Source organism: Neofelis nebulosa, chromosome 18 (genome assembly GCF_028018385.1).
Source record: "Neofelis nebulosa isolate mNeoNeb1 chromosome 18, mNeoNeb1.pri, whole genome shotgun sequence".
NCBI lineage: Eukaryota > Metazoa > Chordata > Mammalia > Carnivora > Felidae > Neofelis > Neofelis nebulosa.
The window spans coordinates 4705495-4729808 of NC_080799.1; the positions used below are offsets into that span (position 1 = coordinate 4705495).

General features: G+C 44.9%; 1 protein-coding gene and 1 long non-coding RNA gene across 2 annotated transcripts; one reads left to right on the forward strand and one right to left on the reverse strand.

The window, feature by feature from the left end:
- The first annotated feature begins 5825 nt into the window (after window positions 1–5825).
- On the forward strand, window positions 5826–23905 carry KDELR2 (KDEL endoplasmic reticulum protein retention receptor 2). The gene is made up of 5 exons (XM_058711092.1): window positions 5826–6033; window positions 15528–15628; window positions 19156–19314; window positions 20389–20641; window positions 21817–23905. Exons 1-5 carry the CDS (start codon window positions 5943–5945, stop codon window positions 21849–21851), a joined length of 639 nt encoding a protein of 212 aa, XP_058567075.1. The 5' UTR covers window positions 5826–5942; the 3' UTR covers window positions 21852–23905.
- LOC131501251 (uncharacterized) lies at window positions 14645–18847 on the reverse strand. The gene is made up of 3 exons (XR_009256710.1): window positions 18620–18847; window positions 15271–15333; window positions 14645–14893 (listed from the first exon to the last, which is right to left on the reverse strand). It is a non-coding gene; the product is annotated as an uncharacterized LOC131501251 (long non-coding RNA).
- Window positions 23906–24314: the final 409 nt, after the last annotated feature.

Here is a 24314-nt window from a genome sequence, read left to right on the forward strand (position 1 = left end):
TCTCTCTCTGCCCCTCCCCCGTTCATGCTCTGTCTCTCTCTGTCCCAAAAATAAAAAAAAAAAAAAAAAAAAAAAAAAAAAGAAATGTGTTAAACACATTTAATGTGTTAACACATTAAAGCCTGCTAATTCTAATAACTGAAATGTCTTCAAGTCTGGTATTGCAGCTTCTTGATTCTGCTATTTCTATCTCACAGTGGCTTTCTCCTTGTGTGTGTTTTTTTGCTGTTTGTTTGCTTTTGAAACATTTTATTGAGAACTCTTATCCTTGGAAACTTGTGGAACTCTTTAAGGTGTTTAGGGGTGCCTGGGTGGCTCAGTCGGTGAAGTGTCTGACTTGGGCTCAGGTCATGATCCCACGGTTGGTGGGTTTGAGCCCCGCATCAGGTTCTGTGCTGACAGCTCAGAGCCTGGAGCCTGCTTCTGATTCTGTGTCTCCCTCTCTCTCTGCCCCTCCACTTGTGCTCTGTCTCTCTGTTTCTCTCAAAAATAAAACAAACATTAAAAAAATTATTTTTTAATCCTTCCAACCGGTAAGAATGTAAAATGGTAAGCAGAGGGCTGAGTGTTCTGTATCTCTGCATCACCGTGGAAATTCTCTCCTGGGTGAATAGACTCAAAGATCCAGCTTATGCAATTGCGGACACATGATTCGTGTTGGTTTTTATGGGAGTCCAGGGAAATAGAATGATCACAATTCCTCTGTACTTCTGTGTGAGACATCACATGTGTCTTTATTATTTTTTTAATTTTTTGTTTATTTATTTTGGAGAGACAGAGCACGAGTTGGGGAGGAGCAGAGAGACAGGGAGACACGGAATCCCAAGCAGGATCCAGGCTCTGAGCCGTCAGCACAGCACCCCGTGGGGGGCTTGAAATCCAGAACCGCGAGATCATGACCTGAGCTTAACGGACTGAGCCACCCAGGTGCCCCCATCACTTGCGTCTTGAGATGCATGTTTTATGCATCGCTGCTGTCTTGGTTATCTGTGGCCGGGTAACAAATTACCCCCAAACTCAGCATCCCAAAACAGCAAATATACATTTTCTCACCGTTTTGGACAGCCAGGAATTTGGGGTTGACTTAGCTGGCTGCCTCTGGCTCAGGAAATATCATGAGTTTGGGTAAATAAAAATCTAAAAAAAATTAAAGTTTCCCTGGTGTCAAAAGGGAAAAGACCCTCCTGCACCCTGCCCCCCCCCGTACATTTTCTTTCAGCATTTCCTTTAGAAAACCTGTAATCTCAAACCTTTTCTGACTCTTTCAAATGTATATAAATCATCTTAAAAGGGAAACCAGCCCCTTGCCAGTTGTGCATCCCAGGACAGTCTTTTCTTGGGGGCTGTGGAACCATGTCTTTGAAATGTGAACACCAAGGAGGATGGCACCTTGTCTCCCTGTCTCTGTGGGAGTCAAGCTTATGTGCCTGGCTTCATGTTCTAACTTTCCGCTTGTTGAAAAGATATGACAACTTTTCTTTTTTCCATTTGGACAAAGACAACCTACATGTGTAAATGGGTTGTATCTACCCGGCTGTACCAAAGGGTGAGGTTTTTCTGTCTTTGAAATTTCCTAAGCAGATTACCTGTGAGCCACATCACAGTCTGCTTTGATGCTTATGCAATAATAAAACTGCTTCGGGGAGCCCGGGGTCTCAGTTGGTTAAAAGCGTCAGACTCTTGATTTTGGCTCAGGTTATTATCTCACGGTTTGTGGGATATAGCCTCGCATTGGACTCTGCACTGACCGTGCTGAGCCTGCTTGGGATTCTCTCTCTCTCCCTCTCTCTCTGCCCTCCCTCCAGCACATTCTCTCTCCCTCTCTCTTTCTTTCTCGGAAAAAAAAAATAACATAAAAACAATAGAAACTTAGTGTAAGAAGAGAACTACTTCACTCTCCCCTACGTTTTGAGCAGAGGTTTTATTGGGTTGGCAGGAGATTTTATTTTGAATTCCATCTCCCTGGCAGTTGCAGTTAAGATACATCAGCTGAGGTTGCATTCATCCGAAGGCTGGGCAGGGGCTGGGATGCTGCTTCCCTGATAGTCCCTTCATAAGGCTGTTGGCAGAAGGCCCCATGTCCTTGCTGGCTGTTCGTAGGAAGACTCAGTTTCTTACCAGGTGACCCTCTCCATAAGAGCAACTTTGATGTCCTTGTTGTCAACAGCTGGCTTCTCCCAGAGTGAGTGATCTGAGAGAATAAGGAGGATAAAAGAATACCTTTAGGACCTAGTCTTGGAAGGGAAATGACATCATTGCTGCCATATTTTTTTTTAAGCTTTAATGTTTTATTTATTTTTGGGGAGGGAGGGGCAGAGAGAGAGAAAGGGAGACACAGACTCCGAAGCAGGCTCTAGGCTCTGAGGGGTCAGCACATAGCCTGACGCGGGGCTCGAACCCACAAACCATAAGATTATGCCCTGAGTGGAAATCAAACGCTCACCCAGCTGAGCCACCCAGGTGCCCTACTTCTGCCATATCCTATTTATTGGTGAAAACAAGTCACTAAATCCAGTCCTCATTCAAGGGAAGAGGGATTAAGCCCCTCTCTTTAAAAAAAAAAAAAAAAAAAAGTTTGTTTTGAGAGAGAGAAAGTGCATGTGGGGAGGGACAAAGAGAGAGAGATATCTTAAACCAAAGTCAGATGCTTAACCGACTGAGCCACCCAAGTGCCCCTTAAGTCCCCCTCTTAAGGGAAGGATCAAGTAATTTATGGACATATTTCAAAATCATGAAATATAACAAGACATGCCAACAAGCTGGTGAATTAGTGTCACCAATTCAAAAAGTCTCATGTAAATCTCTGCACAAGAAAACTAGAATTGTCCTGAAATCTTGCAGCTTTTATATGAAGTAACTTGAGGTTTTCCCAAATGTGACAACAGTCCTACAAATTTCCATGGTGTAAATGATGACAACTTGGGAAGATGAAAGAAACATTTCCAAGCTAGCATTTGAACTATTTCTGATGGATTGAACTATTTTTCAATCAATCATGCTGGAGAAAAGGCCGTTTTTCTGTTCTCTCTATAGAGAATATTTTGAAATTATTGTAGGGCTTGGTGTGGGAGAAATGGGCATAAGTGGTCAAAGGTACAAATTGCTAATAATAAAATAAATAAGTTCTGGGAATGATATTTAAAGCATGTTGACTATAGTTAACAATACTGTATTATATTTTTTCAAGTTGCTTATAGTAGATCTTAAAAGTTCTCATCATAAGGGGTACCTGGGTGGCTCAGTCAGTTTAGCCTCCAACTCCTATTTTCAGCTCAGGTAATGATCTCAGGGTTCATGAGTTTGAGTCCCAAGTCGGGTTCTGCATGGATGGTGTGGAGCCTGCTTGGGATTCTCTGTTTCCCTCTCTCTCTCTTCCCCTCCCCCACTTTCTCTCTCTCCCTCTCTCAAAAATAATAAATACACTAAAAAAAAGTCCTCACCATGAGAAGAAAATTGTAACTCTGTGTGGTTATGGCTGTTAACTAGATTTATTGTGGTGATCATTTCATAATGTATATGAATATTGAATCATGAATATTCAACCTAAAACTAATATAATGTTATGTCAATTATATCTTATACAAAAATAGAAAAAAAATCACAGTGTTCTGCACTATTAAAGTTTTTTGTAATTTTAAAAAAATTTTTTTTATGTTTATTTATTTTTGACAGAGAGAGAGAGAGAGAGAGAGAGACAGAGACAGAGCATGAGCAGGGGAGGGGCAGAGAGCGAGGGAGACAGAATCTGAAATAGGCTCCAGGCTCTGAGCTGTCAGCACAGAGCCCAACGCGGGCTTGAACTCAAAGACTGCAAGATCATGACTTGAGCCAAAGTCAGACGCTCAACTCACTGAGCCACCCAGGCGCCCCTTTTTTAAATTTTTTTAATGTTTATTTATTTTTGAGACAGAGAGAGAGCACAAGCAGGCGAGGGGCAGAGAGAGAGAGGGAGAGAGAGAATTCCAAGCAGGCTCTGCATAGAGCCCGACTCGGGGCTCGATCCAGGAACTGTGAGATCATGACCTGTGCCAAAATCAAGAGTTGGATGCTTAACAGACTGAGCCACCCAGGCGCCCCTGCACTGTTCAAGTTTTATTCCCAACACCTGGACACACACAAAATCATAGTCATAGAGGTGACCGAAGAGTATACAGTGAAAAAAAGAGGTAGGAGTATTACAGAAGTGTGCAAGGTTGTTAATTAATAAAAATATTGTAGTATTTTCAGGATTCTGTGCTGAGATCATGGGTGAGCAACCAATGCAGTTTCAGGGGACAGAAGGGCCCTTCAGTCAAGCCTGATGCTCTGCAGTCACCGTCTTCAAATTCTTAATAATTTTATCTTTGAATTGGTGTTTTGCAGGTGAGGTCCTGTGGCACAATGGGATACACAGCAGAGACTTGGAACCTCGATTCCTGCCTTGCTCTAGTCTTGCTGCCTTTTTACCTCCCCAGGATGGGTTCTAAACTGCCTGCTCCCCTGTGCCCTGGCACCCTCCACTTAGGAAGTGGTGCAGGTACAAGGTGGGTCCGGCTGGGTCAGAGTGGGTCTGGTTGAACTGATGTGCCCTGTAGCCTCTCTGAGCAGAGTATGGCAGGTGGCCATCCATCCATTTGGTGGCCAACCCATAAGGGGCAAGCCTGTCACCTTGCCCTGATCCAGGCACCTTGTGTGTCCTAGTACTGAGGTTGCGATACCCTGGAGGGTTGCCCTCTGCCTGTGGGTTGAGCATGGAAAGGGGAGCTGCCTGGCTTGCCCTCCCTGCCCCAGGAATGTCAGCTGGCTGAGGAGGGAACCAGCAGCCAGTCATCAGGCCCAGGTGCACACGCCACTGGAGTCCAGGACGGGCCCTGCCTCACATGAGTGGTGGCACTGGCCCCTCCAGTAATCCCATGCCCAAAGATGCCCTCCCTGGCCTGCTCTGTGCCTTGGGGACCCCCCTTCATCCTTCCAACCTTCCTGGGTCTGGCCTGTGTTCATCTCTCTGGCCGGCTCTGGGACAAGTCGTGAAACAGCAATTGTGTTCTTTTGGCCACTGAGCATTGGAATTAAGTCTTATGGTATTTCCATTCAAAACTGACATGGTCCGATGTAAAGACAATCTGTAAAACTCATGATCACGACTGAAGGCTTTTTCTTCTTCAGAACATTAAATAGCAAACAGGAAACACCCCAAGAGAGACCGCAAAAGAAAGGGAAAAGCTTTATATTTTGGTTCCTTGAAACAGCATTTTCTTTTCCTGCCTTTGAACCGGGAACCCCACGTTTTCAGTTTGCACTGGGTTCCGCAAATTATGCAGCGGATCCAGCTTGTCAGTTTTGTTCTGTTTGTAATTTCCTGTGGTTCATTTTCTCACCCTACAGAAATGTTCACTTTTCCACCTAATTTTGCACTGTTCCTCAAAGAAACTCCCCAGAATGGTAAAAGCTTCAATCACCTCCCGCATAAGCCGCATCCTCCGCAGCACCCCCAATATCGACTTTATCTTGAGCGAATCCATCGCGGATTAATGTTTATTTTCCTCTTACACTTTTTCGTCCAGTAATCCTGCAGAGCTCTTAAAATCAATGGGGGGGGGGGGGGGTGGAATCCCTTGCAAGGGAGTGTCATTTCAAAAATTAAAGGAAATCGCTGGCACCAGAGGGGGAGCCGGAAACCGACAGGGGGGGAAGTCGGCGAGGGGTCCGGGTCCTGGGGAGGGAGCCCCTGAGCAGGCGCTTCGGGCCCGGCCTGAGCTTGGACGCGTCTCCTTTAAGGGGCGGGTCCGGGGCGGGGCCTGGCTGCGTCCCGCCCTCCCAGACTGCCCCGCGCGCGCCGGCAGTTTGGCCACGTCCCTGGCCACGTCGCGCCCGCTCTCGCCATCTTCGCCGCTTCCTCTCAGGGGCTGCCGCTGCCGCCTGAGCCGCCGAGCCCCGGGGCCGCCGCGCCGACCGCCGCCGCCATGAACATCTTCCGGCTGACCGGGGACCTGTCCCACCTGGCGGCCATTGTCATCCTGCTGCTGAAGATCTGGAAGACGCGCTCCTGCGCCGGTGAGCGGCGGGCGACGTCCCGGAGAGGCTCGGGCGCCAGGCCGGGTCGCTCTGAGGTCCCGCCGACCTCGGCCGCCCCGCGGCTCGCGGGCCTGCGGCGCCCGACACACCCCCCTCGACCGGCCCGGCGGGCGCCCGGACCCGGGGCGGGAGGGAACATTGCGTGGCGTTCAGGCCGGGCGGGGTGTCGCCGTGCTGGGCCCCGCGCGGCGCGGGGTCGACTCCCGAACTTGAGCCGTCGGGGCGGAGGAGGAGCCAGCCGGACTGCGCTGGGCCCCATTCTGTCGGAAAAGTTTGGATGGGGCGGGGGCCGGGGGAGTCCGGCTGGCGCGCCCCCACCCCCCGCCCGCGACTTTAATGGGTGCAGCACCGCGCCGGGGGGGAGGAGGGGGCGGGAGGGGCCGGAGGTGAGGGGAGCCCGCGAATCAATGGGACGGGAGGGAGGAGGATGGGCAGGACCGCGGCCCGCTCGGCCTGACGTGGCAGCCAGACCAGCCCGGGAGGTGGAGCGGGCGCGGGGAGGTCACCCCGCTCCCCACCCTGCCCCTTCGACGACTGGCCTTTAGGTTAGGGTGTCGGGTCAGGCCTGTCCCTAGAGTGCCGTGGGCTTCACCCCAGCTCTGGGGTCCAGGATCACGCCCGCCACTGGAGGGGGGTGTGAGGAGGTCTCTTAAGTGAATTTCTTGGAGACCGTCAGTGCTGCTTTGAGAAACGAACTAGTTTGTCCAACTCCGAGTGCCTCCATCTAATAACGGGTTCTCTTAAGCCTGCGGCGCCGGGTACCGCCGAGGTCTCATGTGGTCTCCTGTAATCCTCACTCCACGTCACCAGTGAGCTGGCGACTCCCTCCTCTGGAGTACACATTTCATGCATGCATTGCCGGGAGGCAGTGAGACAAATCTTTCCCAGATCATAGCTGTGAAGTTTTACATCGCATTAACCCTGGAAGCGTAAGAGCGGCGAAGTTTTCAAGGATGTCTTAAAATGCAGTGTGGCCTTTAAACGTGTTTTTGATGCCATGGCCTCAGTGAAATAAGTTGAGTGCAAGAGCTAAATGTTTGCAGAGGCCATAAGAGACGGGGAGTCCTGAAGGACCTGGGTGGCAGAGATCCCGTTTACCTGATTGATTTCTGAAATTGCCCCATCTAGAGTAACACCCCGCATCTTTGCTGTCTTCAGGAGTCACCTATCTCCCCAGAACATACCCGAGATGGAGGAAGTAAGCAAAAGCAAAAGAGACCTTTGAGCGATCAAAATGGATATTACAAAGTCCATGTACCGAAACCGGTGTTGTCTGGCCTGGAGGTGATCTCGCATTTCGTACCTGTTCTGAGAGGTTCAGCTGTGTGATTTCCAGTTAAAGCAAAGTAATTGCAGCAGTTGTGATAGCTGGCACCGAAGCATTTGCTGTGCGTTAGGTAGGACGCTAACTGCTTGATCTAGCTTATCCCACCTAGTCTTTCATCCTAGAGCCAAGTGCTGTTGTCCCCGTTCTGTGGAGGAGGGAACTGAGTCTTAAGGGAGATGAGGAAATTGGTGGCAGAGCCAGGATCGAAACACAAGCAGCGTAGCTCACAGTGAAGGCTTTTGAATCAACGTCCATTTTGGCCTAAGTAATGTTAGTTTAAACGTTTGATGCAGACCGGTAGTTTAGGTCATGTTTTTGTTGCGTTCAGGAAATTTTTTTCTCCTGCTTTATTGAAATATGGTTGACACAGAACATTGTACTAGTTTTGGGTGTGCAACAGCGATTTGATGTATGTATATATTGTGAAATGGTCACAACAAGCTTAGTTAATTAACATCCGTCACCACACATAGTTAACCATTTTTTTTCTCGTGATCACAACTTTTAAGGTCTACTCTCCTGTGAACTTTCAAATATACAATACAGTGTTGTTAACTGTAGTCATTGTGCTATACCTTCATCCCCAGGTCTCATTTTATAACTGGAAGTTTGTACCTTTCAATCACCTGTACCCATTTCATCCACCCCTCAGTCTGAAAATATTACTTTTAATCTTGATTTTTGCTCCAAAATTTTTGTATGAGTCCCTTCATCTTTCACGTATTTCTCAGAAACCCGTTCTCTGTCAAGTCCTTAAGTGCGGAAGCATGTTGTCTCTTAAATATGTATCGAAACTAAGATGTTGGGGAGAAGCTACTGCACCTCCAGGTGTAGAATTTTTTTTTCTTATGTTTATTTTTTGAGAGGGAGAGTGTGAGCAGAGGAGGGGCAGAGAGAGAAAGGGAGAGAATCCCAAGCAGGCTCCACACTGTCAGCACAGAGCCAGCTGTGGGGCTCGAACTCACGAACCGTGAGACCATGACCTGAGCTGAAATCAAGAGTCAGACACTTAACCGAATGAGCCACCCCGGCCCCCAGGTATAGAATTCTTAAGGAAACCTTGAGTTATATAGAGAAAGTGAGAGGGTTTGCTATTTTGTTCATTTTTTAATATTCACTATTTTCATTTGGGAAATTTAGGAAAACTGAAAATATTTCTGCCAAAATAATAAAGAAGATAAATAGTTAAGTTCACGGGTGTTTGTCAAGTATTCCTACAACTTAATGCTCTAGTTATAGGGTATTATTAAGCTTCTCTTTGTCGGACTTAGGATCATTTTAGTTCTTATACATGAGATTCCTGGCCTTTTAAAAATCAGAATCACCAAGATGATTTATTCAGAGTTAAATGCTAAATTTGACTAGCTGCTTTGTTTTTCCATTCTAAATTATGAAAGTTGTTTAGAGGCTTTTGAACGAGTAAGAATTTGATAGGAGTTTCTCAAATAACTGGAATAAGAGACATGTACATTCAGGTTGTGTTTCTCGCTTTGAAAATACTGGTATTGGGGTTCATTTTTAGGATTTTGGCACCTGTTCTGAACATGCCTGTAGCCAGAACCGTGGGGCTTTTTCCCTTAGAGTAAGGGCTGAGATGGGTTAGTGAGGAAGCTGGAGATTCTGTTTTCCTGAGCATCTAATTTGAGAATGAGCACCTTAAAGGGCCTGTTTTAAAGTAGGGACAGGAGAGCTGATCTCAGCATAGCTGTGTTGAATTGGCAGTCTCCTATGCCTTTGTCTGCCATTGTCATTATACAGGGGTGCCCGAATGAAATGTGACTTTTCTCATATGCTTGAACCTTCGTTGCAACCGGATCCACAGTATGTTGAAGTTATCACTATCCGTGTCCTAAACGCTGACCTGGATAGCCTTGGGAGAACAAGCCTTGGATTGTAGATGAAGAACTTCCTAGCAACATTTTCCTGTAGGCTGGCTGATAGTTATTAATAGCGCTCTATCTGTTGTGCTTAAACTCCCAGCAACCCTCTCCTAGTCTCTCCCCTCCCCTGCATCTACTGCTTTGATTATTGTTAGCTGTGGTTATGTAGGTCGTCTTATAGACTTTTGTCATACTAACATGACAGGAACATACAGTGTCCCTGCATTTCTCATGATTGGATAGCTTATAATTTTGAAGTACAGAATCTCATCTTTTATTGTGGTCATGGTGTACTTCACGAAGCTTTTGTATTGCATGCCTAGCTCCCTCTTTGTAGCAGCTGTCACCTCTCTTCTTTTGAGTGCCAGTCTGTTGGCTAATCATTGCTCTCAAACATCTGTTGACCACCCACTGATTGCAAGGCACTGGGGACACAATTCAGAGCAGCTGTCAAAGTCTCTGCTGTCGAGAAAGTTGCAATGGAGTTGAAATAAGACACATGTAAAAAGATAAAAATAAAAGGTATTAAATATTAAACTGTGTAGACATTAAGGGCGCGTGGGTGGTTCAGTCGGTTAAGAATCTGACTCTTGATCTTGGCTCAGGTCATGATCTCACCATTCATGAGATCAAGCCCTGAGTCGGGCTCTGCACTGATGGCCTGGAGCCTGCTTGGGATTCTCTGTCTCCTCCTCTTTCTGCCCCTTCCCTGCTCTCTTTCTTGCACGCTCTCTTGCTCTGTGTCTCTCTAAATAAATAAATAAACAAACATTAAAAGTAAAAATAAACCATGTAGACAGTAAATCCAATAGGTGTGAAATGGCTAGAAGGATCCCAGAGAAAGGACCCTTGACTTCCTGGCAAGGAGTATGTAAGACCTATGTGAAGAAAAATATGAAACTTTCCTGGTGGACACAGAAGATGACCTGAGTGTATGTTCATACTCTGGTCCTGGATAGGACTAGTCAGGCTGGTAACGAAGCAAGATGATTCATCTTCCCAAATTAATTTACTGATTCAGAATATCATCAAAGTTAAAAGACAGTAAACTGAGAGAAATAATCTGCAATATATCTAAGTGACAAAAAGTTAATATGCATAATGAAACATTCCTACAAATATATGTATATATATATATTTTTTTTTTTTTTCAACGTTTATTTATTTTTGGGACAGAGAGAGACAGAGCATGAACGGGGGAGGGGCAGAGAGAGAGGGAGACACAGAATCGGAAACAGGCTCCAGGCTCTGAGCCATCAGCCCAGAGCCTGACGTGGGGCTCGAACTCACGGACCGCGAGATCGTGACCTGGCTGAAGTCGGACGCTTAACCGACTGCGCCACCCAGGCGCCCCTAAACATTCCTACAAAAAAAAAAAAAAAAAAAAAAAAAGGATAGAAAAATAGGCAAAGTTGGCAGTTCACAGAAGAATAACAGAAGGCCCGTTAATCATGAAAGAATGCCCAGCCTCACTAATAGAAACTTGGACAGTAAAACAGCAATGCATACCATCATTTGCCTGCTGGGTGGGAAAAGACGTTCAAAACATCTAATATATGCAAAGGTGCAGAAGGGCATTCTCATCTGGTGTTCTTGAGTATGAAAATTGGCATAGCCTTCCTAGGGGAAATCAGCAAAACTTAAAGTTGACGTTTGTATATTTTATCCCAACAATTCTTAAGAAGCTGAACTACAGAAACCTATGTGCACAAACTATAGGTGTGAAGATGTTCCTTGTACCTAAGTATGTACAAAACACTGTTTATAGATAAAAAAGATGTTTGTGCAGTACTCATAAGAACAAAAATCATCAACAACCCAAATGTCCGTTAATGGAGTGGTTGCTCAAATGTTGGCACATTCACACTATGGAACATTATGCAGCCACTAACAAGAATGAGCTAGAAGTATTAACAGGGGAAGATAAGAGCTTAATTTAAAAAAAAAAAAAAAAAAAAAAAGTAAAGTATAGAAAAAAACCCAGAAGGTAAATCTGAGATGTTAAGTTAAAAAAGCAAATTGTAGGAACCCCTGGCTGGCTTAGTTGGAGGAGCATGTGACTCTTTATCTCAGGATTGTAAATTGAAGCCCCACGTTGTATGTGGAGATTACATAAAAATAAAATCTTAAAAAAAAAAAAAAAAAAAAAAAAAACCTTTAAAAAAGTTGCAGAGCAAAAGATTGTATGGACCCATATTAAGGGGCAAACATATATGCAGGTACGTATACAAGCACATGTATAGAAAGGGGCTTTTAAAAAGCCTGGAAAGTTGCATTTAAAGTGGAGGTGGGAGGGATGTTAAAAGGTCCTTTTGCTTTTTATTACATATATTTTAATCCAGTTGAAATTTTTAATTAAATAGCATGTATTTCTTTGAAAACGAGAAAAACGACAAAACAGTACATAGTAAGAGCTGTCATTTATCAAGCATTTGCAGTGTGGCAGGTATAATATAAAACACTTTTTCTCCAACAGTCCCATCGAGTTGTTAAGATTTGTCCCCATTTGACAGATGCAGAAAGTGAGGTGGGGGGGGGGCGATGTAGGTAATGGGCCCAGGCTTATCCTGTGTGTTCAGGGGTTGAGTTTGAACAGAGTCCATTTGGCTCCAGAGCCTCTTTTTCCCTAAGTCACAAGAGTTGTGTTATGCATCATTTCCTGACTATTAGCCTGCTGTTCCAGGGAAGGTTCATGGCCTTTAGGAGATAGGAGAGGATCGACTTCTTTAGAGACAGTGGGTCCAGAGTGGGGTGCCAGGGGCCCTTGTTGAATGCTGCCCTGCAAACTGTCCTGGTGCTTTGACCTGTGGGGCTTGGTCGCAGCTCAGCTGTTACCAGGACAGAAATAATTCTTGGGAAGCTTTTCTGTTTGGCTGAGGGTTCTGTTCTATAAACCAGTGGGAATATAAGAGAGTCAACTTTTAACCTGCGGCACAATTTAAAGTAATGTACACTGTAGTATATAGTCGTAGGATTTTATGAAACTTAACTTGGCCCAATGGGAAAAGACAGAAATGGTGTTAGGTTTAATGACTGATTTCCATATAACAAGTTCTACTCCTTAATACGGATATTTGGTGCATTTGGTATTGGGATGGCTGTTTCAGAAACATTTAGAGTGAGTATTGAGAGCTTGACCTGCTAGTATTCACATGCTTTGGTCTCAAAACAGGGAGAAAGTGACTGAGGGAGCCCCTCAGGTTTTGCAAGAGGTCCCCGCCCACAAGGAGATTCCTGCCCCTGCCCCCTCTGTCTTCAGCTGGGATCCCTGCCATCTTGTGAAGACAGGACTGTTTTTCTGTTTTAAAGGGAAAGCTGCAGCTTGTTAATGAGGACCCCAGACCAGGACGAATGGGATAGAAGTGCACAAGTACATTCAGGTTTCCAGCACAGCAGTTCCTGCGTGGATTCTGCACCACGAGACAAGCTGCAGGCCACACGCCGCCTGTCTCTCTTCTGCCCTGCGCAGGGGGCTCTCCTACCCTCTGGTTGGCAGTAAATTAGGGCAGAGCCCAAAGAACATTGCCTATTTACAGTCGTAGAGATGGTATGACTTGGAAACTCTTTGCAAGTGTTATTCCAAAATGAGAATTTACCCCATGACATGAAAATAAAACGAGTTGGTTTTTTTTTTTTTTTTTTTTTGACCATTTGTTCATTCATTCAGCAGGTATTTTCTTAGCCCTGCTGTGTGTCAAGCCCATTGCTGAGCACAGAGAATACAAAACAGAAAAGACATGACCCCAACCTTTGGAGATCTCCGTGTCTGTGGGGAAAGAGGGAAGACAGGCAACCAGATAATCACAGTGTATTTTATAAGACCGTTAATAGGAGCTAGGGCAGCAGCTGCTGGTTCCCATTATGTACTTGCTGAATGAATAAACAGCACCAAGGGAGGTGTCTTCAAAGACAGCTTGCCAGGGGAAGTGATATGTGAATTGGGTCTCAAAAGGGAGTGGTAGAAACGATATGAGAGTCCTGGATTTTTGCTATAGGAATGCTGAAAATGGGGACAAAATCTCAAATGTATCTGGCTTCCAAAATTCGATTAGAATAAATCCTTTATAATAAACTTGCCTGTATGTACCCTATAATTTTTTATTTAAAATGTTGGAGAGAACCATATAGGAAGTGAACTGGGAATTTCTCTCTGAAAGCCTCAACGGATCTCAAATGTGAACTGCATGTTCCCTTTCCTTTCCCCACCCTTCTCTTCTCTCTGTCCCATGTCTCTTTGTGAATGACAGCTTCATTATTCTCCTTTGGAACGTTGATCTTTGATAAGAAAAAGAAGCTCCCCATTACTGGGGAAGACGAAAAGGAGCAGAATGTCTGCATCTCCACCTTTGACCCTTGAAATTGGTTACTATTGATCTAGAAGGAAGAGAGTCAACTTTTTCTTCAGTTTCTGTTTGGGTGTTTTGTAAATAGACTCAAACTACAAATGTTCATAGGTAGTAAGTAACATTCTTGTATCCAGGCTTTGAGTTTCAACAATGGGCAAAAGTGTTTCATAAAATATCATTTAAAAACAATGTGATTTGGGGGCACCTGGGTGGCTCAGTCGGCTAAGCATCCAACTTCTGCTCAGGCATGATCTCATGGTTCATAAGTTTGAGCCCCGTGTTGGGCTCTGCACTGACAGTGGGGAGACTACTTTGGGTTCTCTGTCTCCCTCTTTCTCTCTCTCAAAAATAAATTTAAAAATATTAAAAAAAATGAAAACAATGTGATTTTCACATCCATAGGAGTATTGCCGATAATTACTTGCAGCAACATTTCCACTAAATACATGCTTACTTAAATGTCTAATGGGGTGGGGCGCCTGGGTGGCTCAGTCAGTTGGGCGTTCGACTTCGGCTCAAGTCATGATCTCTCCGTCCGTGAGTTTGGGCCCCGCGTTGGGCTCTATGCTGACAGCTCAGAGCCTGCTTCGGATTCTGTGTGTGTGTCTCTCTCTCTGCCCCTCCCCTGCTCATGCTCGGTCTCTCTGTCTCTGAAAAATGAATAAACCTTAAAAAATTTTTTTAAAACAATGTCTAATGGGGTGAAGTTTGCAATGTAGAGGAGGGTGGGTGGGTTCTGACCTGGAAAGATTCAGTTTTCTTCATGAATTCGCTCAATCTTCATCTGAAACCCATAGTTCACATCCTTTGTCACATAAATACCTGGCCACATACAGATGTCAGAAAAGCTTAGTGCACACGCTATGTGACCTTCGGTACTTCCCCCAGCTGAGTCTCCATATGCCGCAAGAGCACTCTGGAGGTGGCCTGGTTGTTGGAGGTGGAAACAGATTCAAAGATTTTATTTATTTATTTATTTATTTATTTATTTATTTATTTATTTATTTATTTATTATTTTTGAGAGAGACAGAATGTGAGCAGGGGAGGGGCAGAGAGAGAGAGGGAGACACAGAATCTGAACCAGGCCCCAGGCTCCGAGCTGTCAGGACAGAGCCTGATGCGGGTCTCAAATTCACAAACTGCAAGATCATGACCTGAGCCAAAGTCAGGTGCCCCCAAACTTTTTAAAGTGCTGCTTTTGAGGACTGGCTGTAGTGGCAGGTTCCCACCCTTCTGTCGTTGCATCTGGCATCCACAGCAACATTTTTATGGTTGTATGACGAATCTAAGAGGTGGAATTTTTTAAAATGTTAACATGTCCAAGAAATGCTGCCCTCGCAAAGTAAGCCACCTTGGGAGGCCCTTCCACTGCCCCCGGGGGTTACTGCTCAGACTGTTACCTGAAGCAGTGCACCTAACTGGGTTCCTCATCTGCTTAATCGGGTTAGATTCCAACACCATCCCCTGAAGGATTTGTCACCATGAGATACATTGTTTTAAAGTGGAAAGAAAGATGCTAAAGGTAGCAGACCAGTTACAACACTAACAGCGGAATTAGGGAAATTATTCCTATCTAAAGTCTTTGAGAAATATAATGTTCATTTGAACAGTACACATCCTGGTATATTGGTGCTGGCATAATTAAGGCACTTTCGTAGTTACCTGGCATGATAAGACTGCACAGTGGTTAGAACCTCCCCGGAGGAGCGTGTTCAAAAATGTTAACTGGGAAAGAAAACAAAAAGAATGTTAAGTGAAAGGAAAAGTACAGCAGCTCTCGTTTTACGGAGTCCTCCCAGACGTGAGCCACTGACCCTGGTGCCCACTCCCCACGTGTGCCCTTTCTGCAGTGTTCTCCACAGGAAACAGCCAGCTCCTCTCACAGACACTTTGCTAACACTCTCCTTTTGTTTCTTCAGGTATTTCTGGAAAAAGCCAGCTTCTCTTTGCACTGGTCTTCACAACTCGTTACCTGGATCTTTTTACTTCATTTATTTCATTATATAATACATCTATGAAGGTATGGTATGACAGCCAACAGAATGCATTTTATCCATGGTTCACAGGCTGATGGAAGCTATGAAGTTTGGGCCAGTGGCGTGCTTAAACGTCTTCTAGAGGGATGTCTAAACATGCTGTTCTCAACGTAAGCACTTTCAGACCACCTTGTATGTAGAAGTGGGAATAGTGTTATCATCAAGCATATTTTCTGTTTCAAAGCAGAATCTATTTAATTGAAGTGCTTTGCACTTAGAGATTTTTTAATCTTAAATTCCTTGAGTATGATAAACTTCTAAAGCTCTTGATAACCCTGTGAGAAAGAGGGGTGACTATTATGTTTTCAAGCAGTGGGAAATTACAGACTCCCTGGGAAACCCAGCAGGTTGGTTCAGAACTAGAAATGAAAGCCACCAGCGCTCCTCGCTGCAGTGCCTGTTTTGCTGTTGTGCGAGGGATTATGTGCAGGCTTCTCCTTTTTTTTTCCTGTTAAATCCATGTTTTATAAACTTTATGGGCCATCTTTATTGCTTTTGCCATGCCTAAATAACATCCGTACCATCATTTACTTAGTGTGTTCTTAAAACCTTTTACCTTGTCCTAAGCATTAGTATCCATGGCGTTAGTGTCGTTATCCACATGAAAAAAAATGTGTAGTTATTAAAATGCAGAATGTTGGGGCGCCTGGGTGGCTCAGTCGGTTAAACGTCCGACTTAGGCTCAGGTCATGATCTCACGGTCTGTGAGTTCGAGCCCCGCGTCGGGCTCTGTGCTGACAGCTCAGAGCCTGGTGTCCATTTTGGATTCTGTGTCTCCTTCTCTCTCTGACCCTCCCCTGTTCATGCTCTGTCTCTCTCTGTCTCAAAAATAAATAAATGTTAAAAAAAAAAAAAAATTTAAAATGCAGAATGTTTGTGGACCTTTGGGGGTGCACGTGTTTCACTTGCAGAGGCCTCGGTTCCACACGGCCATGAAACTTACACTTCCTGAACACCCACAGCACTGGCCCTCCCCTAGCACTGAGGACAGGGCAGAAGCTAAGAAGGAAGGCCTACTGTCTAGTTGGGAAGGGTAGACCGATCATCCCAGCACCAAATGAATGACCGCAGTTTGGGATGGGTACTGGGAAGGAGAAGTATGGGGCTCTCACCTTGTGCAGGAGGAGTCTCATTTCTTCCCTCATTCGTTCTGCGTAGCTTACTGAGCACCTGTGTGCGGGGCCCTGTTGTCGGCGTTTGTCGGCACACCCGAGGAAGTAGCATTTAAGCTGAAGCCTGTTGTGGCACTTGAAAAGCATTTTTTGTAAACACACGTAGGGGAGACAAAGAATGTATTTGGACCTGAGGTCTTTACTAAAAAGCAAATTTGAGTTACCTGTAATCATTCCATTCTTCATTACTAGGTGATGGGAGCCTCGTCATCAGGAAATAGTTTGCTTACTTAAAATGGCTAGGTCCCTGCCTGTTGTCCAGGCAAGTTAAAGCTGCAGGAATTAGAAGCGTGTGAGCAAGAATTTTCCTCCATTCTCCTCAGGATACGTAGCTTTAGAGGGCTCCTTCTTGTTTGATTCTAGTTTCCAGGCATGTCCTGAAAATCAGAGATGTGAGGGCCAAGTTTTATGTTCTCATGGCTTTGACTTTATTTATATTTATTTTGAGAGAGAGCACAGGAGTGGGGCAGAGAGACGGAGGCGGGGGAGAGAGAATCCTAAGCAGGCTTTGAGCTGTCAGCATGGAGCCTGATGCAGAGCTCGATCCCATGACCGTGAGATCATGACCTGAGGCGAAATCAGGAATCCGACGCTTAACCGACTGAGCTGCCCGGGCGCCCCTCATTGCTTTCACTTTAAAAGCCAAGCATTGGTGAGAGGAGACAACAGCTGCTTTCCCTGGTGGCCACCGAAGCCTTTGAAGCCTTTGCGGACATGATCTTGGCTGGCGGAAGGCCGGGTGCTGAGGAGGGACCTTGGCATGACTTGGTTGGATGTTCTGCTGGAGGGGACTCCGTGTATAAATGTATATATATATTGTTGATACATGTAGATGATATGTTATTTTATTCATATATACACACACACATATTTGTATGTGGAGAGAACTCCTCACAATATAAGTAAGATATTAATCTTCCTTAATTTTTTTTTTTTTTTGGTAGTTTGGTATATGGATATGACCAATTTTAATACCTTGTTGGCTATTTGCAAATATAATTTCATGATGAGGTGCTGGGGACAGTTTAGTGTCTTTGTTTCGTTGTTAAGCATATGACAGGGTTTGATGCTTGCTCTCCTTTTCCTGTTAAGTCCTTTGCCCAGATGTTTCCTCATTAGGTTTCACCAGGTGGTTTTCCCAGGGATAAGGAGTCCAGGCAGTGTAGCTGATACCCCAGTCGTTCCTATCCATAAGCTAAACCTGCCCTGGTTCTTGGGCCTAAAGTTCCACATCCCGAAAATTGCTATAATTTCAAAATATCAGACTTTTCCTTTGGGTTGGATGAATATATGGTGTTTGGCCTTTTGAACGTGGAAGAACATAACTGGGTTGTAAGCCTTTGAACAGCTGTACCTCTGTGGGAGCTCCCTTACGCAGGCAGCTTTTGGTTTTGCTTTTGTTATGTTACCAGACAAAATTTCATAGAAATGATCTGACTTTTCTGTGTTAAAGTAACACACTGTCAGCAAAAATGGTCATTGTAAAGTCAAATGTGAGTTACATGGTATCTTATCTTTACACAAGCACTAGCAGAGGGGGTGTGTGCTAGTTTTGAACTGCATTGAGTGAACTTTGTGTTCGTTTTTTTTTCTTAAGCTGCTGTCTAATAGTTTGAAGTGAGATTAAAAATACACGCTTTGGCGGTTTCTTACAAAGTTAAATGTACACTTTTAACATAAGATCAGCAATCCCATTCCTAGGTATTTACCCAAGAGTAATGAAAACTTAGTTTCATACAGATGCCTGTACGTACATGTCCCTAGCAACTGTATCTCCCGTCCATCAAGCTGGACACGACCCACCTGTCCTGTAACTCGTGCACGGACGGACAGACTGTGGTAACACGCACGCAGTGAGCCGCTCCTGGGCAGCAGAAGAGAGCTGTGGTTACTACACGCGGCGGCATGGTTGGATCAAGAATGCATTAGCTGCGTGAAAGAAGCGGAGACATACCATACGATTCCATTTATGTGGCATTCTGGAAAAGGCAAAAACTGTGGAAACCAAGAATAGATCAGTTATAAAAAAAAACGAAAGAACAGATCAGTTATCGCCAGAGGTTGTGCCTGAGGGGGGAGGGCTTGACTCCAAAGGCGCGGCATGAGGGGGTTTTGGGGGGTCACAAGATAGAACTACTCTGTGTCTTGATCGTGGTGGTGGTTATATGACTCAGAAGTATACACCCCCAAAAAATGAAGTTTATTGTCTTTAAGCATCAAAATAAAAAAGCTAAAGAAGTAAATCTTGCCTTTCTGAGCATACGAATGATGTAGAAGGAAGCCAAGGGAGTTGGAACCGCCGTGAAGTATCCGTGACCTGGTGCTTTTCTCGTTCTTAGCTCATCTATATCGCCTGCTCCTACGCCACGGTGTACCTGATCTACATGAAATTCAAGGCGACCTATGACGGAAACCACGATACCTTCCGAGTGGAGTTCCTGGTGGTCCCCGTGGGAGGTCTCTCCTTTCTAGTCAATCATGATTTCTCTCCTCTTGAGGTGAGTCAGGGGGCTAGTTAGTGGGCATGTCTCCTTCCCCAGGGAAATAGCTGTGTTTGCAGATAACGTGGGACGGTTCTGTTTCGCTTGTGTCTTCTGTTTGGCAAGCTTCTGGGGCAGCATATACTATTTGGTGTAAATAAGTCAACAGACGGGAATAAAGCCCCCAGGTATTTGGGTGTCTGCTGATGGATTATTGCCAGATTCTCCCCTAGAACATAAAGTAGGCGTCTGCAGTAGTGAGCGCAGTGCCTTGCCTATCCGAGTGCCGGAAGAACGTGATCTTCTCTCCACTCTGACCCAGCTTTTGTGTCCTCTTCACGTAAGGGTGTCATGCATGGATACCATGTGCGAATCCCCTCAGCAGCCTTGCTGCGCTCTGGCGTTTAGGGGGAGTGGTTGGCATGGCGCCCTGCGCTGCACAGAGCCGTGCCTGCTCCTAGGTGCCTCGCCCTTCCCTTCGTGTCTTGGGGAAACTGCCGCTCATGGATTCAGACACTCAGGGCTCCCCGCGAGGCCTTCTGTCGTCGGCATGAATAAAGTGGCGTGTGGGACAGAGAGTTTGCATAATTACAATTCCCATTACTTGCCCCTTTGATTTAGCCACACCGAAAAAGCCTAAAGAATAAGAAAGATGATGAGAATCTTGAGATCCTCTGGGAAGGAGACCAACTGGTGAGGCAGACCAGCAGTGGGAAAGGGGTGGCCCCGGCTGTCAGCGTCGTGCGCCCCGGCAGAGAGCAGCGTTCACTCGGGAGCCTAGATTCGCAGTGGGTCAGGCTTATCCGGGAGAAACGTGTCTGTAGATTCACAGAAAATTGTACAGGGAAGGAGATGTTGGAGAGACGAGGTCATGAAAATTCACACCGGCCGAGGCGTCCAGTTACCCAGCCTGTCATTGGGAGTGTCGTGCCTCTTAAATGTAGCTAAAGTTTCTGTGATTTATCACCTGCTAAGCTACTCTGTTTGTGCTCAGATGCCCAGACTGCTGTTTGAGCTGCTCCACGATAAAGCAAGAGTATTTCCCGTGAGCTCACGGTGGGTACTGACCGAAGCTTGTGGTTTCTCTTACAGATTTTGTGGACCTTCTCCATCTACCTGGAATCCGTGGCTATCCTTCCCCAGCTCTTCATGATCAGCAAGACAGGGGAGGCGGAGACCATCACCACCCACTACCTGTTCTTCCTGGGCCTCTACCGCGCGCTCTATCTCGTCAACTGGATCTGGCGCTTCTACTTCGAGGGCTTCTTTGACCTCATTGCTGTGGTGGCCGGCGTCGTCCAGACCATTCTGTACTGCGACTTCTTCTACTTGTACATCACAAAAGGTACCTCCGCCTACGTGCTCCCTGCCCTGTTCCTCCTGCCGCGTGTTTTCAGGAGCGACCTGGCCCAGCACGCTCCTAATCTGGCGCTCGCTCCAAAAGCACAGCTCGTTTCAGAAAAACATTTTAACGACCATCCAATAAAATTCTGGATCAAGGTTTTCAGCCTTTTTTCTTTTCCGAGCTTTATTGTTTTTCTGTGACAGCATGTTTTTGTTGTAAAAAATTTAATTAGTTTTCATCATTCTGAAAGCAGTCACCTGAAACCCTAGCACTCAGAGATAGTTGCTGTTAATGTTTCGGGAAATGTAATTCCTGATGTGTCTATGTGTATACACAGATGGCGGATTTTTACAATATACGTGCTATTCTGTAATCTGGGTTTCCTTCCCCACTTACATTTTTTCAAGTCAGTAGATAGAAATCTACGTAGTTTTCAGTAGCCATAGACTATTTCATTATGTGTATTACCATAATTTACTTACTCAGCCCCCTGTTCGTGGGTATTCAGGCTGTTACTCATTAGCTGCTATTAAAATCCAATGCTTAATCAGTATCCTTGTATATATACATTGTCCCATTTATGTGAATATAGGACTTGCAAATGTCACAATAATCTGATGGGGGGAAAAAAGACATATTTATGCATGTGCACACAGATGTAAGCATATAGTTTTAGGGGATTCAGGAACCCCTGAAACGCAGCCACTGACCCAGGCTAAGAACCCTTGCTAAACAGCTATACGGTATGATTCCTAATGGCTAGATATAAGAGCACATAGATCTGCTCTCTTTTTTAACCTCCAATATTTCATAGACTTTTATACATAGTAACAGTTACATTTTAATACATGTTGAATCAGGGGAGAAAGTCATAAAACACTGCTGTGAATTTGGTGACAATTTCAATCGAATGTGTGTTTCTTAAATTCACTTGCTGTGGCATTGAGGTACATGAAGAAATTTCGAGTGTATGTGTGCATGACGTATTCATAGCTCAGAGGGTTCTGTTTATTGACACCAAAATCAAGTGGTTGTTGGCGCCAAAAGCTTGTCTCCTTGGACCTTATTCTGTAGTGTCTTGAGTGTGACAGGCCTCTGGGAACGGGAAAAAGGAAACTGTAAGCTTATCAATAGCAGTAACCTTTTGTTTTCTCTTCCTCTCTTTAAAATCCTAGTACTCAAGGGAAAGAAGCTCAGTCTGCCAGCGTAAGTGCCAAAGACCACCACCAGCATCTGTCCCTCAGGGTGCTCGGACAGAGTTCTTACCACAGCAAAGGCACAAGATGCTTGATACGGAAAATCAGAAACTTAACTCTTTTGTTCAGATAGTCATCAGTGGCTCTGTAGGAACCCCGAGGAAAAGAGCCAGAAGGTTTCTGTTTAATGCATCTTGCCTTATCTTTTTTTATTACTATGTACAAAGATTTTTTTACACAAAGGAACTTAATGCTGTATTAATAAATTCAGTGTGTAGTTTCAATTGGGGTAGTTCCAAAAGTGAAGATTTTGTGAGGAATAAGTGCAACCTTTTTTTTTTTTTTTTTAATTCTTTGAAATTGTTGATTCTTTGTGTCTGCAATGAAATTGTACTCCCTTGACAGTTGGTAGATTATATATTCTTCCATCTATCAAACTTGCATTCCACTATATTTATTTTTTGCCAAAAGATGAGTTATATTTGTTTGAAATCTGAGACACTATGTTGAATTTGGTATATCTCTTCAAATTTCTTCCCATCTAACGTGGACATCGTTCCTCGGACATGACAACACTACACGTAAGGCCGGTAGGGATGGCTTGCAAGTCTTCTGGTTTTCATTACCAAAATTTTAAGATTCTGAACATAGAAGGAGTCAGGTTTAAGAGTCCCCAGTGGTGCCCGCCCTCTTCTCCTGCTAAGAAGAGTCAGTGTGAGACTGTCCCGAGGATGTCGAAGAACTTGGCGGACGGGGGTTCTAGGCCGCTTGCCACCCAGGTGTGGGATGTGAGGGACGTTGATTATGTCCTCTGAGGAACGGAACCCAAGCAGTCACCTGTCACCTTTATTTTCACTTTCAAAAGATTACTACAACCATGTCCATGCTCAGATTCACACGGTTTTTCGTATCACTTTCGGGTAGTAAATTGATTTACGTTTTTTTCTTAACTGGCAGCACCAATTGCCATTCCTTATACTCTTTAGATTTTTTTTGTTTTTGTTTTGTTTTTACTGAGCTCTTGCATGATTTATCTTGTTACCATCCTAAATAAACATGTTATTAAACATAGAACAAATTGTCTTTTTTTTTTTTTTCTTTTTTTTTTTTGTGAATTAGGCTTTTGGACTATTCTATGTCAGGATGACTTTTTTCATTTTTTGATTGGCTACAAAAGCTCAATATAGGGCCATAAACATTTACTGTCCACTAATGAATCTAAAACTATCTGTATTTTGAGGAAAAATTGGAGTTTTTCCTCCTGATTTTGCTGTTTTATTGATCTGCTACATTTTTTTGATTTTTATGCAAAAGCATATGACTTTGTTTTTATGTGATGCACCATAAAATGTTGAAGTGTTGAATACTAACAGTGCTTACTACAGGATGTAGTATTTTTGCTTGCTGTATTAAAATAGTTTGTGGAAGAAGGGAGCTAGATGGGTTTTATTTTTATCTAGTGTGTCTCTTACCCTCTTTCTGAACTGGCAGTGTAACTGCGTAGTTTAACCTCTTGTCTTTCTCTCTCTCTCTCATCTTGCTCCCTGCACTCCATGCCTCATGGTTTTGCTTTGGTGTATCCGTATGTTTCTAGCGTTCTAGTCTTGGTTTAGTTTGTTTTCATCCTCCCTGGAAGATTCCGAGAGCACGGAGGAAGGGTGGGAAACCGCCACAGAAGTGGAGCAGACTGCTTGCTGCCCACACTGGGGGTGGGTGGGAGGCTCACACTGTTTTTGTGCATGTAAATCAAACACGAGCTGGGACCACTTGGGGGAGAGCATAGTGCAGACGACAAGATCTGGGACCTCAGCAGGCCGCCCTGGCTTGGGAAGTATCAACGCCTTCTCTAGTCACTGTGCCCACGTAAAAATAAAGCCGGCCGAGACGGGACCACCATTTTGTGGCCAACCAGGATGACATCTTCATAAATAGGGTGGCTGAGTGGGAGTGCGGGACTGGGGCCGCGTCTCCGCACACATAGGAAACGAAGGCCTTGTATGATGCGCTTTATAAAGCACTGTTTCAGAGTCCCTTTCACGTCTCCAATAAAGGTTATCAGGTAATTATATTTTTTATCCAGGTGTTTTATTTGTGTGAATTTGTTTTAAAAGTGACAGCATGAGAAATCCAGCAAAGTTAACCAGTTTGCCCACTGAGTGATCATTCTGTGAAAAGCTGCTGGCTGTTTACAGGCGCTAATCCGTTCCCTGGTCCAGTTCAGCTGCTGTCAGAGTAACGTGTCCTGCTTCCTTGCAGTCTGGTCACGAGGGGAGTAAGTAGGTAGAGAAAAGGTTGGGGGGGCGGGGAGGGGAAGGTTGCAGGTGGAAACCCTTGGGAGAAGATCCAGTCCAGTTTTTCCCAAGATGCCACTAGGTTGGATGACTCCCTGGAAAGGTCAAGCAAAGATTTCCTTTCAATAGAAATCACAAGTGAGGGGCGCCTGGGCGGCTCAATCAGTTAAGCTTCCGACTTTGGCT

Bases quoted from the DNA above. Each gene is read 5' to 3' on its own strand.
- KDELR2 (XM_058711092.1), top strand. From the start codon at position 5,943: ATGAACATCTTCCGGCTGACCGGGGACCTGTCCCACCTGGCGGCCATT. The intron at 15,629-19,155 runs GTATGGTATGAC...TCTCGTTCTTAG, and splicing joins TATATAATACATCTATGAAG to CTCATCTATATCGCCTGCTC. The intron at 19,315-20,388 runs GTGAGTCAGGGG...TTTCTCTTACAG, and splicing joins ATGATTTCTCTCCTCTTGAG to ATTTTGTGGACCTTCTCCAT.